The 15,047-nt window shown below is 36.3% G+C and overlaps 1 protein-coding gene across 2 annotated transcripts in view; it reads right to left on the bottom strand.

Annotated features, from left to right (window-relative positions):
- The window catches only part of bmp6 (bone morphogenetic protein 6), a 51,618-nt gene extending 40,197 nt beyond the window's left edge, over nt 1-11,421 (bottom strand). Inside the window, exon 1 of one of the 2 annotated variants that reach the window (XM_026200809.1) lies at nt 10,069-11,421. In XM_026200809.1, the coding sequence (XP_026056594.1) occupies nt 10,069-10,447 (379 nt within the window). In that variant the 5' untranslated portion in view covers nt 10,448-11,421. The remainder of the gene's footprint in view (nt 1-10,068) is intronic. The other variant, XM_026200808.1, reaches the window with a different exon arrangement.
- Between the last annotated feature and the right edge of the window lie 3,626 nt (nt 11,422-15,047).

Raw genomic sequence — 15,047 nt, 5'->3', positions numbered from 1 at the left:
ACAGGCAATCTGACCAATCATAAAGCCGAATCTGACTTTTTTGTCCAATAAACAAACCAGACAGGAGAGTAGATAAATTTTGGTGGACTTGAACTTGAAAAATTGTGAATTGACATCTTTCCGCAGTCGAAACCAGATACCTTTTGATGTTTGTTCATGTTTACTTCATGCTATAACTATTAAAGAGGAAAAGATTATAAGTTCATTCTCTACTTGAACTGAAGAGCTATAGTCATCTGCCACAAAACAGTGTGTATAGTTTGAATTTCTTTAAAAAATGACATAATTTGAAAGCTGAGACTTCGTTTCATACCAAAAGTAACCCACTCTGTTTTGTCTGGCTACCTACACAAACTGCATGCTACGACATTCACCTTAACTGACAAACCTCTGTTTGAATAGTATATGAATAAATTTCCAAAAATGGAAATTTTCCACTGGTGGTATACCGTCTACCCCATATTGAAAGTTTAGGGTTAGGGTTTTGAAACCTTACGGGACCAATTCTGGCCATTGAGGCACCCCAAGGTGGTATTTTTTTCCATCACTTAGGGGGTCGAATGGCAAATTTGGTCTTGAAATACCTCTGGTGTTTGTTTCGAGGCATTGTATGTGGTGTCTCCTACAACTGGGGCTACCTGTGTGTGTATGTCTGTGTGAGCATGCCAGGCTGAGAGACCTGTTAGAGCCATCTGTGTATGCTGCAGCAGGTGTGTGTGAGCTCAGGGCTGGCTGGAGACACAGATTTAGAGGAGGAAGTCTGTGTCAGACAGCAGAGATGGATCTCCCCTAAGGGATCTGATAAATAAGGAAAAAATATCTTTGAAAAAGGAAACGCAGCTGTTTCCAAAGGAGAAGTCAAAATATTGGTGGCTTGCATTCCACAGCAGCAAGTACAACAGCCAAAATCTTTCTCTTTCTTTGATTGTGTGTATTCTGACATCCCCTTCCATAGGCTTCTTCTTCCTGGAAACTCTTGGTAGGACACGTTGTAAGTAAAATCGCTAACCAATCCCAAACTCGATACTAGTCCAACACCTTGTACATACTGTAAATAAGTATAGCTGTAATGCTTAATTTCCCGCCTGCCACAATAGAAGTGTGTGTGTGTATATTTGTATGTTTTTCAAGGTTAGCACATTCGGCTTAAGTTTTTTTGCACTTTGTCTGATTGTTATTAAAAGTTAAAACAATGTAACCTCTTTAGATGACTGATTCAGCACACCACGAGACACTTCATTGTGCTACTGACCATTAAATGAAGACACATTCATTGCTGCCTGAAGAAAACAGTGGAGCCGTAAATCAAGAGCGTTCACACATTTCCTATTCACTCATGGAGGGCACTGGGTGACATTCCGCCATGGGTGGAGAGAGTGTGTGTGTACAATATGAGTGAGGGTTAGGTTTCTTCCAGAATTGGGTTGATGTGTTTAGAAACAGAGGAACTAAATCATTTTCATGACATTAAGTTCTTTTAATAGTTTTTGAATGTCTGCATTCTTCCACCGATGCGGATGGAACACCTTTATAATATATTTAACAGACCGTTGGTGTGCAGAGGTGTTCTTGAATTGAGGAGGCAAAGTCCTCACTGTTTCTTTGACGTAACTATTGCCATTAATTAGAAAAGATGACAAGAACATCATTGTCAAATGAAAACTGTGGCATCCCTGTGATTCTGATATGCTTTATACTCACCAAATGACACTTTATAACATTAATACTATACGTATACTAAAAACTCACCGTAAAAACAACCACTGACCGTTTGTGATACCTTCCAATTCCAATCTAATGTGGATTTTTGTCATGTAATGAGGCACAAATATTTGATTTTAAGCACTTTTAGAATAAGCTAATTACTACACCTGTTTAGAATTTTACATAAACATCTTTTATAATTGTAAAAGTACCCAAAATAACATTAAAATCACATACAAATAAAATGCTATTATAATCATTTCAGCTTCTAATCAAACTCAAATCAAGGAAGGGAAGTTTGAGTGCAAGAAGCCAAGCGTGAATTCCAGAGCAACACTTTGTTGTTAACAGCGAAGGAGTGTGAAGAAAAATAGAGCAGAAAGTAGCATTTACTAGTAAATGATTTATGATCGAATGTTAAATGACATAATGTTATAAAGAATGATATTAGTCAAGGTAATTTAAATAACATTTAAATGCCATTTAAAAGGATTTAAGAGAATAAGAAAAAGAGAAACATTTCTAAATCAAACATTTATTACAAACACATCCATTTGAACTATTTGCAAATAATATTTTAAAATATGCATACATTTAATCTTACATGCATGCCTGATATGGCTCTGCTATTGATTCTTGTCTACAAATTACATAATTTCTTTTTTTAAATCAAATTTTGTTGTTTCTTTTGTGAACATTTTGCAATATAAATATATATGTGTGTGTGCTCTTGTTTTTGTGACATATCAGGACACAACTCTGTATAATGACATGGGTATCACACAGGTATTACAAGGAGAGGGTGACTTATGAAGACATAACCCATGTCCCCCTTTTTCAAAATGCTTATAAATCAAACAGAATGAGTTTTATTGTGAAAGTAAAAATGCACAAGTTTCCTGTGAGGGTTAGGGTTAGGTGTAGGGTTGGTGAAGGGCGATGGAATATACAGATTGTACAGTATAAAAACCATTACGCCTATGGGATGTCCCTACTTTTCACAAAAACAAATGTGTGTGTGTCTGCTATTTATGTGATGGACATGTTTATGATCATTTTTAGATAAACTTTATTTATTTTTCTTATTATTTTTAATCCATTTAAATGTCTTTTTTTTTTTTATCAACATGACTAATATTCTATTTCATAACATTCTATTTCATAACATTGTATTTCATACCTGTAGGCCAGAACCCAGTGGTTAATGGCTCAGCTGTGACCTCACCAAGTTAACCCAAGAGGATTGTCAGGGAGGTCACGCTCTGCTGTCCACCCATCTCTAACTCTGTGCATGAGCGTTTCACTTTCAAGCACAGACTTGGTTCAAGCCTTGGCTTTAAGAGTGTTTGACGTCAGGCCATCAGCACGCTAAAGAGAAAAATACCACACTTGGCTTAAAGGAATAAGCAGGGGGTGGTGGTGTGGTCCCTTTTTTCTTCTGTGGGTAATTACTCAGATGTTGACGTGAGACTTCTAAGTGGCTACATGGATGTGATCCATCCAACAAGTGATTTATCATGTAATCAGATGTTGGGTTTGTGGTATCTTCTCACATCGGTTTAACAAACGCCTTCTTATCTGACGAATTCACAGCCCAGAGGCAACTGCATGGCAAGTTTTATTGTCCTGAGATCCTTATTTATTCCTTATTCAATATGATCCCTGATAAGACAAAATGCTTCAGTCAAAGAGAGCAGCTACCTGCAGAAAACGGCACATTCCTGAGAACTGATCGCCGTGATGGCCGTGGGGGCATGTCTGACGGCTATGGCGTGAGACGCAGAGATAGCATCAGGACTTCACAGCTAAGACTGAAGCAAAAGGACATTCCCTGAAAAAAGTTTATCTCCTGACCTCACAATCATCAACTTCAGCGTGTCTGTTTAACTGAGATTAAAACTTGCATTCTTTGTCAGATAATCACTGTCCAAAAATGTTTAGTTCAGAGAACGAGGGGATCTGGCCTTAGGCTAAAAGAGAAGAACAACAAAAGCCATTTTGTTCATTAAAACAAAACAATCCAACAAAACTAATTAATTTCTTAATGTAAGAAAGGAGCATGTGTGAAAAGGCAGAGAAAATGCAATGTTTAAAGATAAGTATTGCAACTACACCTTTCTTGGCCTGCACACATAAAATTGCTTAAAGTTAACCTTTTTGTGTTTGTTGTTTTTCATCAAAAACCTAACTCACTGACTTTGATTTTTCGCTGATGTAATATCAATGACCAATTTTTAATTCACGCGTGAATTAAATTCACGCATAAATTAAGTACTGTCCTTCACTATTTTGTTATTCATGAATAAAGAAATATTATATTATCTCAAACAATTTGTAAAATAGCAAAAAATGTACCTCCTTCTCTTTGTGTACAGATGTGATAACCATGTATGGATGAATTACACAAAATTGATAATTACTGCAAAATCTGACCTGTAATAATTATAAATATTCCATTGGGGTGATTCAAGGACAGATATGAAATATGATTTCTGTATACATTTACTTGTATGTATGAATCTTTGGAATCAGGATATTCAAAAAAAAAAAAAAAAAAAAAACAGAGAGGGACTTAATATATGGCAAAGTGATTGGATGGTGGTGGTCTCTATATTACAGAAAGAATGAAAGGCAGAGCAGGTTATTTCATTCTCATGGTGGAATAACATGCATTGTGCACATGAGGACCAGGTACTTGCACTGAGAATGTAATAGTTCACTGTCAAACTCTTGATGACTTGAGATGATGGCTAATCTGATAATGCTCTCAGCTACCAAATTTTAGTCTCTTTGGAAGAAAAGCTGCTGCTAAAAGACTAATTGCAAATGTGCTAATAAAAATGCAGTGCTGAGGTTCCACATTATGTCAATTCAGAATTCTGCCAAATTTTCAACCAAATAAGTGCAAAAATGACTGCAGATCTCATCTGTGCCTGGCCATTAGTCTCATTTGCTGCGTGCTTTCAACAGTTCTTATCAGTCTGCTGAGTCACCCTCGAGAAAATCCCTTTCCTTCTTTACGAAGCTAAGGCATAACTCAAATTCCTTCCTTAATTTCCATGTTAACGCCCGCATGCAGACTAGAAGTGATACAACCCTCCTGTGTCTGTGATCCACTGACGGTCTATCAGAAGAGGTCATCCATGTTGTGCATAACCAGCCAACATCAAACGATTCATTGATCGATTGCGGTCAACTCATTATTTGATAAAATATGGCATTAGGAATATTGTTGTGCAAAACAAACAGCTCAGCCCAGATTTGGAGCTCAGCACACTGAAAGACAGTATTAAGAGCGGAAGAATGAAATGAAAGCGCATTGTAAAATACAGGATTCATACAGTAATAAGAAGCTAAGATTGTAAAGACTCTAGACCTTGCTAAGCTCCTGAGAAACCCCCTAAAACTCTGTGTGTGGGTCACTTTTACTATTTTACAGGCCTAAAGGAAAGCTTACCTGTGCTCTCTTGGGTGGCTGTTGACTTTGCTAAGTGGGAAAATGACAGCTGGGCTCTAGTTAAGACATGCTGTGGAAGAGAATTAGTTTAAAAATGCTTATATGTTTGTATGAGACAGTTACAGGAGGAAATATGAGTGAGCACAAAAGATCCAGGTGGAAAAAGGCAATGATGGACCAAAGAAGAGAAAACATGAATCCTTTTTTCCCCATGGATTTTCCCTGGATTACTGGATTACACAATATTAGTAGTGCAAACAACAGATGGGAGTTTCCTCAAAATTCTCTGGGCCAAGAAGAGCTTAGGGCATCCTCTACCCTTCTATAAACAGAGCAAGACTGGTCAGGAAGAATTGGAAGATTTAGGAACATCAAGAACTTTGAATTCTCCTGAATCTGTCACAAAGATTTCTCAAACTCAAATCTGTCAAACTCAGAGTTCGGCTCAAGTGAACACCTGCATGTAGCATGCTTGCATTCTTATGGCATGACATTCGAGTATAATTGAGTTTTTCTGGAGACATGGGGACCAGAAAAAATAAATAATAATAATAAAGAGAAGAACTTATTTTGATTTGATTATAATTTACATAGTGTTATTTGGCTTTACATTTATGATAATATATTTTAAATGTGCTAAATTGCAACTTCATCATTATAAATGTGTAATCACAAATAAGCACATTTAACAAAGTAATGTTGTAATATTATAGAATATTGTTTATAATAGTATAGTAATATAATAGTATTTCCATACTAAGTACTAGGGCTGGACCAGAATATTAGATTATTTGAATATTCGTTCGTTGGGTTGGTATTCGATTTTACATTTTAAGATTTGAATATTCATATCTTTTATTCATTTTTTTATTTGTATTTTTTTGAACACCTGGTATTCCCCCCAAAATGGTTTTTATTCATGCTTGAATTTGAAGCACCCATGAGCAGTGCATTACAATATTGCATTACTTCCTAAAAAAGTAGCAAATTACATTACTTAGTTACTTTTTTTATGGAAAGTAATGCGTTACACTACTTCTGTGTTACTTTCGCGATACTTTTTAAATATGAGCAGTAAAAGCCCTAGCATGTAAAAGCCCTTTCACACCAAAAAGTGTAATGAATAAACCTCAGGCTGAAGAAAAAGTAAATTCACGTCTGTACAGTAGAACACAGGTGAAGAAGTTTCAACAAGCTTCAGAAAAACAAAAAAACTAAAAGTAATCTAAAGTCATTTTTGCCTATTAGTACGGTTGAACTGAATCATCAAAGGTCAGCAGCCAGGACATTAGTTAATAAAATGGGATTAGATACATTTGTGTTAACATATTTAATGCAGGTTTGCGTGAATTTTGATGAATACTCAATATACATTTTTTTTTTATTTTGTGAGTGGGATAAATTAATGCACATTGACATTTAGTCTAGAACTGCATTATTTTCATACAGCACACACAACACCTCTGTACTTCAGATTTCTCCCAATATGGGGACAGGAGACTTGTCAGTCAATAAATGGGAAAATAAAGTAACTGGCATTACCTTTTTGAAAAGGTAACTCAGATATTTCCTTGTAAATTAAAAAGTAATGCATTACTTTACCAGTTACTTCAAAAAAGAAATCTGATTATGTAACTTGTGTTACTTGTAATGGGTTACTCCCAACACTCCCCATGAGTGAACGTCATGAATGTCATGATTCAGTTCATCTGGAAAAGAAGACAAAATGCTGAAGACATCAGCTGTGTGGGAGTACTTTAAATTGAGTGAGGACAAGACAAATGCACTGTGCCAAATATGTGATTTGAAACTGGCCTACCCCAACAGCATATAAAGCTTTAAAAATCACCTGAATTATGTAAGTAGCACGCCTAAATTATATATTTGGTGTAAAAAAAAAAAAACAAGCTGCTTTTATCCGCCATGTTAATTTTACACATGATAAAAACGTGCACTGAGGCTAAGTCCACACGAAGCCAGAGCTTTCCCAATCCAATCTTTCTTTTTTTCCTAAAGAAATACCTGTGTCCCCACAAAACTGACACAAAACAATGTAGTATACATGCCAGACCAGTATGTGGTGCTGTAATTCTGCCACAGAGATACACTAAAAATTAACTATAAGCATAAACGTTGTGCACGGTATACAAACGGACATGGAACAATGAATTTAATAATCAGTGTTAATGTTAGTTGATAAAAAGACAATCGTTCAGTTTTTGTTCATGTTTTGGTTGGTGTTATGAGAAATAGCAGTGTCTAGGGGCGAGAAGTGGGCTGATGTTAATTCTAAAATATACAAATTCGCTTTCCACACAAAAACGTGAGGGTGGCATTTACAGATTTAACCGCTTAGGAAGTCGCCACTATTTATTTTGTGTCACCATACTTACTCGTGTAACTACTCATGTAACTGTCTTTAAATAGTGAAATGAATGGTGCTAAGCTAAATGCTAGCATACTGGCGCCGAGTGCTACATCGAATGAGGGCACACACTGAGACAGGAGAGGTACGTATCAACTCATCTAAGATGAGGGAAGAACATAGTGGAATATGGAAAAATGGTAGCGTATTCCTTTAATCATTATAAATGAGAATTGTTGACAATTTTGCCAATATATAAAAAGCTGACAGCGTTACCTGTTGAAGTTTGTTCAAGTTGTGCACAAACTATACTGCTTTTGTGCACTTTTACATGCACGTCTCTGTAATTTCTCTCTCTCACGCGCTGCACAACTGAACTGCATTATGTAGGTGTGTGTTAATGATGCGGTTCTGCAGAGATGAGGACAGTTTTAAACTTCTTTTCACTAAAACTTTGATGCATGAAAATAACAAAAGATGTGATCACAAAACAATCAGAAAAAAAGACATCACATGCACATTTTTAAATACAAAGGCCCAGTTGCAAAAACTTCACTCGAAATTTAATGTTTTTGGTCGCAAATGCAACCATTTTAGTCACAGTTTGGAACCCTTTTATGATGCTTTCTAATTTTTGTATTTTGTAAGAAAATAAAAAAATAAAGTATGAACATTCTGCCAAACACTGAGCTCCACGGTGACATTAAAAATGTGAAAATGGCAAAGTCTTTGTTAAATATTTAGGTAATAATAATGGTGTTCAGTGTACCAGTGTTGTTTCTCTTTAGGGCGGAAATCCTGACTACTTATGAAGCCACACCATAAAAAGGAAATTTGAACTACTGTTCCGACAGTCATAAGATGATTCACATAGGATACACTGACTATCCAAATGTCTGTGAGAAAAAGCCTGGCTATTTCTGGATGTGATACAACACTGGTCAGTTTCTGTATGCCGATACTGTTCCTTTTTCTCCTAAATTTGGAGCTTAGTCATAGGAGATCTAGACAGATGACTGCTGTAAATGACCATGAAGAATCACCACTTGAATCATAGACAAATCACATAAAACAAGTTATATGACTTCCCTTATAAGAGTCTAGAACAAAACCGTATTAAATTACAAGTGCAAAATGATCTGTCCTGTCCACATACTGTATTTCCAATAACTTTGACTGAAATGAGTCGCTGAAACACACTACTAATATAAAAGCCACTTCAAGACTCTATCAGGTAACAAACTGCTGGTCAGTTGATATGAAATACTGCTTCCAAGCAGAGCCCGATAACGTGTCCATCAACTGATTGCAGAAAACCGCTACCAGATCAAGAAAGACCACATTTATTGTCTTATAAAACAGACTGAAAGAGACAAATGAGCTTTGAAATAAACCCAGCCAACAACTAATGTCGCAACTCACACAAAAGCATCTCTGGCAACTGACCCAACAATTGGCCCACAGCTACAGTGAGCAGAGCCAGAAGAGTTTGTATTGTTATAATTAACTTAATTGGGCAACTCCTGGCCCCTGTAGAGGGAAGTTCACATAAACAAGTGAATCTTGGACACGAATACTCCCTCCATTAATGAGGTCTGTGTTTACTGAAGCAAACCACACAGAGTCCCTGAGCATAAACAGACCCGTGGTTTGACACTGTGCTTAGGGTCACTATGAGCTTGATAGATGTCAGTTTAAAAAGTGTTGAAGGGTGATATCCAATAAACCTCGCAAAAAAAAAAAAAAAACCTACTGAGAAGTACCATCATTCATCTGGTACCAATGAATATACTATGGTACTGCAATGTATTTAATTACTACAATAAATGTGCAAAATACAATTGATATTTTTTTCTTAATGAGCTCAACCGTCCTTGACAATACAGTTTGCAATCTAGTGAACGTTTTTCTTTAATGCCTCAGAAGAAAAAGTGGAACAAAATCAAACATTATCACTCCAAGCAGCATAACAATAATAAACATTTTGGAATGATAGCCTTCATATTTAAGCTATTCTAAAAAATGTTTCTTTAGCCATAAAATATAGTCAAAGCAAATATCATGCATGCTAAAAACAAGAAAATTTAAGAGTGTTTGTTCACTAAATAAAATGTTTAATGGTTTTAAGAAAAAAATTTTTTTTTAAGTGGATGTATGAAGTCAGTTCTCCTCAAGTTCAAACAGGTGTTAGATGTCTTAACAGAGAAAACACAGGTGTAGATCATCACATTAACTATGAACATAGATGTCCCTGAATACTATATTTTCATTTATTAAGTTATAGCCTATACAGTATCTAAAATCATTTACCGTACATTTTTGTTAAATTGAAAAGTGTGCTTGTGCTACCTCTTTAATTGAATAAAACATCACCGAGTTGCTCATCAGAACTCTTAAATCAAGCAGTTAAATGATTAAAACATTATTTAAATTCTTAATAGATTATTGTTTCATTTTAAAGCCCTGGATTGGTACTGAGATGTCACCGTGTGTATCAAAATGGACACAAGAGTGAAAAAGGAAATGTAAAAGTTGATCTTACCTAAATTGACAAAACTCATGACCATGTCTGCATCATGCAGGAACTCTGTGTCATGAAGTGAAGCTAAAGCGGGTCGTGTGGTGGTGAACAGGGATCTGTACTGATCCACATCGCTCTTCTCTTCAGTGGACATACTGTTGTACAGATCCAGCATGAAGAGGGGTGCTGAATTATGTTTGCCGCTGTTCAGATGCGGTCTGGGTCTGTGGTTCAGTCCCAGTATGGACAGAATCTCTTTCTGCATCTCTCTCTTCTCCTGAGTCCGCAACCTCCGCTGGATGAAGTTGGGCTGAAGCTCAGATCCGTCTAGTGCAGAACTGCTACCTGCCAAATAAAAGCTCCACAAGAAGCCCAGCAGAGCAAACCAGACGCTTGTCATCTTTACATCCAGTCTGTGATGATGATGAGGGTGTATTCAATTCTAAATATAAAATCACTTGGAAGCCAACTTTTTCCCCTCTTCTCTTCTGCTTCAAGCCATAGGATCTTACAGCTAGGTTCTTCAATGGTTCTTAGGTTCAGCAAAGAACAATTTTCTTATAAAGGACCATTTTGCTTGCATGGTTCATGACTACATTATGGGGTCTTCAGAACTGTGCTGGTTTCTAGGTTCTTCACAACACTAGAGGAGATCGTTTAATATAAAGTTCTTGTAAATGATATTCTAATGGCATCAAGATGTAAAGCCCCTTTGAGCTGTAACTGTAAACTATGTAAAGCAGTATTATCCTATGCAAAACAAATGCAGCTGTCGTCCAGGTTGTTTTTCAATTCGCAAAATCTCCATCAATTCTTCGGCGTGATGCTTCGCTCCGGACAGAAGACAGCTGGAAACTTCTGAGTGTCCCATCAAATGTGAAGTTACTGTGAATAATTCAAAACCACGAATAAAGAAAAAGTTATCCGTCACTTTTCCAAGAAATTATTTCCTCACGGGCTATAATATATCTTCTCCGTTCAGGTCTTTGATTTGATTGATCCCTACTGAGCGTGTTTGTTGAGTGGACAGCGCGTCTGTCTCGGAGGCTTTTAAATAACGGAGTTGAAGCAGGTAGACGCGTCTCGAGCCCGCCCCAGTGCTCGCGTCCAGAGGTGGAGCTTTACCAGACAGATTTAACATCCTCAAACTCGTCTTTACGTAGCCTGCACGTCTACGTGTCTTCTTTGTCAATGTAGATGACAATCTCAGGTGTCAGGTGTCTACGGTTTGTCTACGAGCGACGCGGCCGTATTCGACTTTTATGTTTTTTTAGCGGATCGACGACAATGCCATGTAGGCAGCTTCATTCATCGTTTCATAATCGTTTATTAAAACAACAGCGATCTAGTCTTGCCGCCCAGTCGAAAAAAAAAAGTTAAAATAGTGGCTACTTAGTTTAACGTCGGTATAAAATTGGCTAGATAAGACACAAACCATGCAGGCTACCAAAAACCCATGTTTTTTTTTTGTTTTTTTTAAACGTGCAAGTTACAGCAGAACGCATACTAGACTACTTAATTGTAGTGTAAGCTACACGCACTGATTTGAATATTATTAGTTGGGTCTATTATAGACTAACAAAAGGGTTCTAGTTGTGTTGCTTAAGGCTAAGGCTAGACGTGTAAACACTCGTATGCTGGAAACTCATTTGACCGATATTCGCTCGTGAAAAAATACCATAAAGGCTTGTTGGTAATTATCCGAGTGATTAAAGTTACTTTTTTCTATAAATGTCACCACAAAATAATAAATGAACTTGCGCTATGTAATCGAGGCATTTTATGGCCAAAGCATGACCCCTAACGACACAGAAAATAACCGCAAGAGGCTGAGGAAAACGAGCAGGAGTTTGATGTTTGCTACCAATCACAGTGTTGCCAACTCCTTTTGTTGTTGTAGTAACTTTTCAGGCTACTCTAGCTACCTCAAAAATCACCTAGCAACATTTTTTTATATTTTTAAAATTAATTTGGCAGCTTTAAGCAACTGTGACTCAAATGATAAAGGGCACTCTTTTTTGTTCTAAATTACACAGAAAAGAGGAAATCAAATTTGTCTATAGAACACATACCACGTAAATTAAGTTGCTAGTTGCAACTGTTCAATAATAATTGTAAATTTATCGTAACACTTTATTAGTTTGTAACTGTACTAGTTGAATCCGTTTAATATTCAACCTTGTAGAAAAATGGAAAACCCGTGAAAAACAATACAGAAAATGCCTTCAAATTATCACAGTACATTGTGCCCTATTTTACAGACTTTTCTTGGAGAGTAGCACAGGTAAATTTTCGTTATACTAACAAATCTAAATTAACAATTCAAATTCATAATCATATATCTAGCTATATAATCTAATATATATAATATATATAATATAATTGTTATTTTTTTTTATTTATTTTTTTTAGATTTAGTGATATAGTGTATATCTATGCAGTTTTGCAGTTGTCATCTAGCAACATTTAGCAACAATTTGTCCTGCCTTTAGCAACTTCCTCTGAAAATTAGTTGGCATGTTTGACAGGTCACTATAGCCCGTATGCTGAACTTGATTATAGTTTTATTTTGTGTAAAATCTTGATCACATATCTTAGGTATTTTTAAAGGAGTTCTCTGATGTTTGAGATCACAGACATCAGACCGATAGACAGAAAACTGATGCTTGCGGTCAGGGTCAGGTGCAATGCTTTAAAGATGAGACACTCACTGAACTTACTAAAATAAGAGAGATAACTTAGATGTTTATGTTATGGAAACTGATTTCAGAAATCACAAACACACAAATTCACACACTATGTTGTGTCTGGTGAGATTCAGATTGATAAGATGGCTGTGAGTTGTTATCTCTAAGTAGCTAATCTTATCTAGCGGGGCAGAAAAGCATGCATCAAAGCGACATAAACCAATGCCAGCCACCCCCTTCCCTTCCCTTCATCAGTCCAATCACTGATAGTCCATTACTCACACACACAAACACGCACACACACAGAGAGAGAGAGAGAGAGAGAGAGAGAGATGTACTGGTTTCCATTCTTTATGGGGACATTCCTTAGGACATAATGATTTTATACCCCTACCCCTCACACAAAACTTTCTGCATTTTTAGATTTAAAAAAAAAAAAAAAAAAAAAACACTGGGTCCAATCATTCTGAATGATTTATAAGCTGTTGCCCTCATGGGGACCAAAAATTGTCCCCGGTATTCCCCACACTTGTTCATGTTGAGTGTGACAGGGTGAAAAAGATAGCTTTTCTGTGTACATTTTATTTATATAAACAGTTAAAATTTTGTAATTAATGTAAAACCCTAGAATGAGTGCAAAACTGACAAAAACAACTTCTAGTGGCTTCTCTCTTTTTTTCTTCTTTTTTTTGATAATCAGCAAAATGCAACATATTTTTGTTTTAACTTTTAACAGTTCAAATTAATCTAGATTATTTCTTTACATTTTGGATCACTGTGAACTGCCCTTTGGTGTAGAAGCTATTTAGACAAAACTCTTTACCGAAAAAAAACCCCATAAAGGTTTGGAGGAACACAATTTTTATTTTTGAGTCAACTAGTTTGTAGACAGAAAGAATCTTAAGCAGTGAAAAGAAACAGACAGTGATAAGATAAGTGGGTTAAGAGAGATAAAAGCTGAGCATTCCTCTGTAAATGTATTTCAATTGATAGCTGAAAGTGTTAAACACACACTTCCACACAGCCATAGGACAAAATGTGTGTACAGCATGCCATTTCACCAGTTCTAACATTCCATTGGACCATCTGCAAAAGCAAGATGCTAATGTAGTTGTTTGTTTTCATGGTAACTTTAAAGTACATGGCTGTAACAAGTTGACTTAAGATTATAAAAAAAGGCACAATCATTTCAGGGGTCCGATCACAGAAAGGATGAGAGTAAAGAGCATCATCAAGGAATGCAAAAGTGCAGCATTCATTTTTGAACTCATCCATTCTTCAAGGGTCAGTTGGCTGTCAGAAGCATGATGAATGACCTGTGTGTGATTCTGTGTGTGGTCAGTTAACATACTAACTTTCCTGTCATCAGACTGTCTAGATAAAGCCTCACTTTAAAGACACATGCACTCACACATATATATATATTCACACAAATGCATTCTTTCTCTGACCCCTCTATTCCTGCAAATATATAGGTTTTAACAATGAACAAAGTTTTGAGAATTGGTAATCAAGTTTGCAGATTTGAGCACTGTAAGGATAAATCCAACACTTTGGATATGGTACGCATCTCAATGCATAGCCAACGTTATGATACATAAAATATACATATGGAGCAGCTACCTGTGTGATGCCATACGATTCACCCCATTACGATGCAGTGAAATCCAATTTCAATGCGATTTAATACAATACGATGCAATGGGAAGTAAATAGATAATTCTATGCAATATGGTAATAAATAGATAATGCTATTCAATATGGTACAGATAGGTTGTTTTGGTTCAGACAGACAGCCGTGTAAATCTACAGTATATTCTATGCAACACGCCACGGTGTCCATAGTGTTGTGACAGTTAGGTAGCAGCAGCAGTGGTGATTGAACATGCTTGAGAAACAGTTTAGGGATTATAAATCAATCTACATTGGTCTCTTTCTAACTAATAAATGTATAGTGCATCTACTAATAATTAAATATAAATAAATCTCTTTTTACAGATGTAAATATGTACGAAACAATGTGTCCCGATACAAATGCTAACTTGTAACCGATGCACACTTTCTTAAATTGATGCATCGGTTGCATCGTTAACTTTTATGCAATCGATGCAAATCTGTGAGTCTTCCCATCCATACTGTATAGATCTACTATGGGGTAATTTCCTGTATTTTAAAGTATATTAGGCCACAAGTGAACAGTCAGTCCTTGAACTTAATGAGCTGGAAGCAGGGAAAATGGGTAACCAAAATGATCGGAGTGACTTTGGCCAAAACATGGTAGCTAGAAAGCTGGGTCTTTTGGGTTGTTCATGG

The sequence above is a fragment of the Carassius auratus genome, chromosome 24 (assembly GCF_003368295.1).
Source record: "Carassius auratus strain Wakin chromosome 24, ASM336829v1, whole genome shotgun sequence".
Lineage (NCBI taxonomy): Eukaryota > Metazoa > Chordata > Actinopteri > Cypriniformes > Cyprinidae > Carassius > Carassius auratus.
This window is presented reverse-complemented; position numbering and strand designations above follow the sequence as displayed.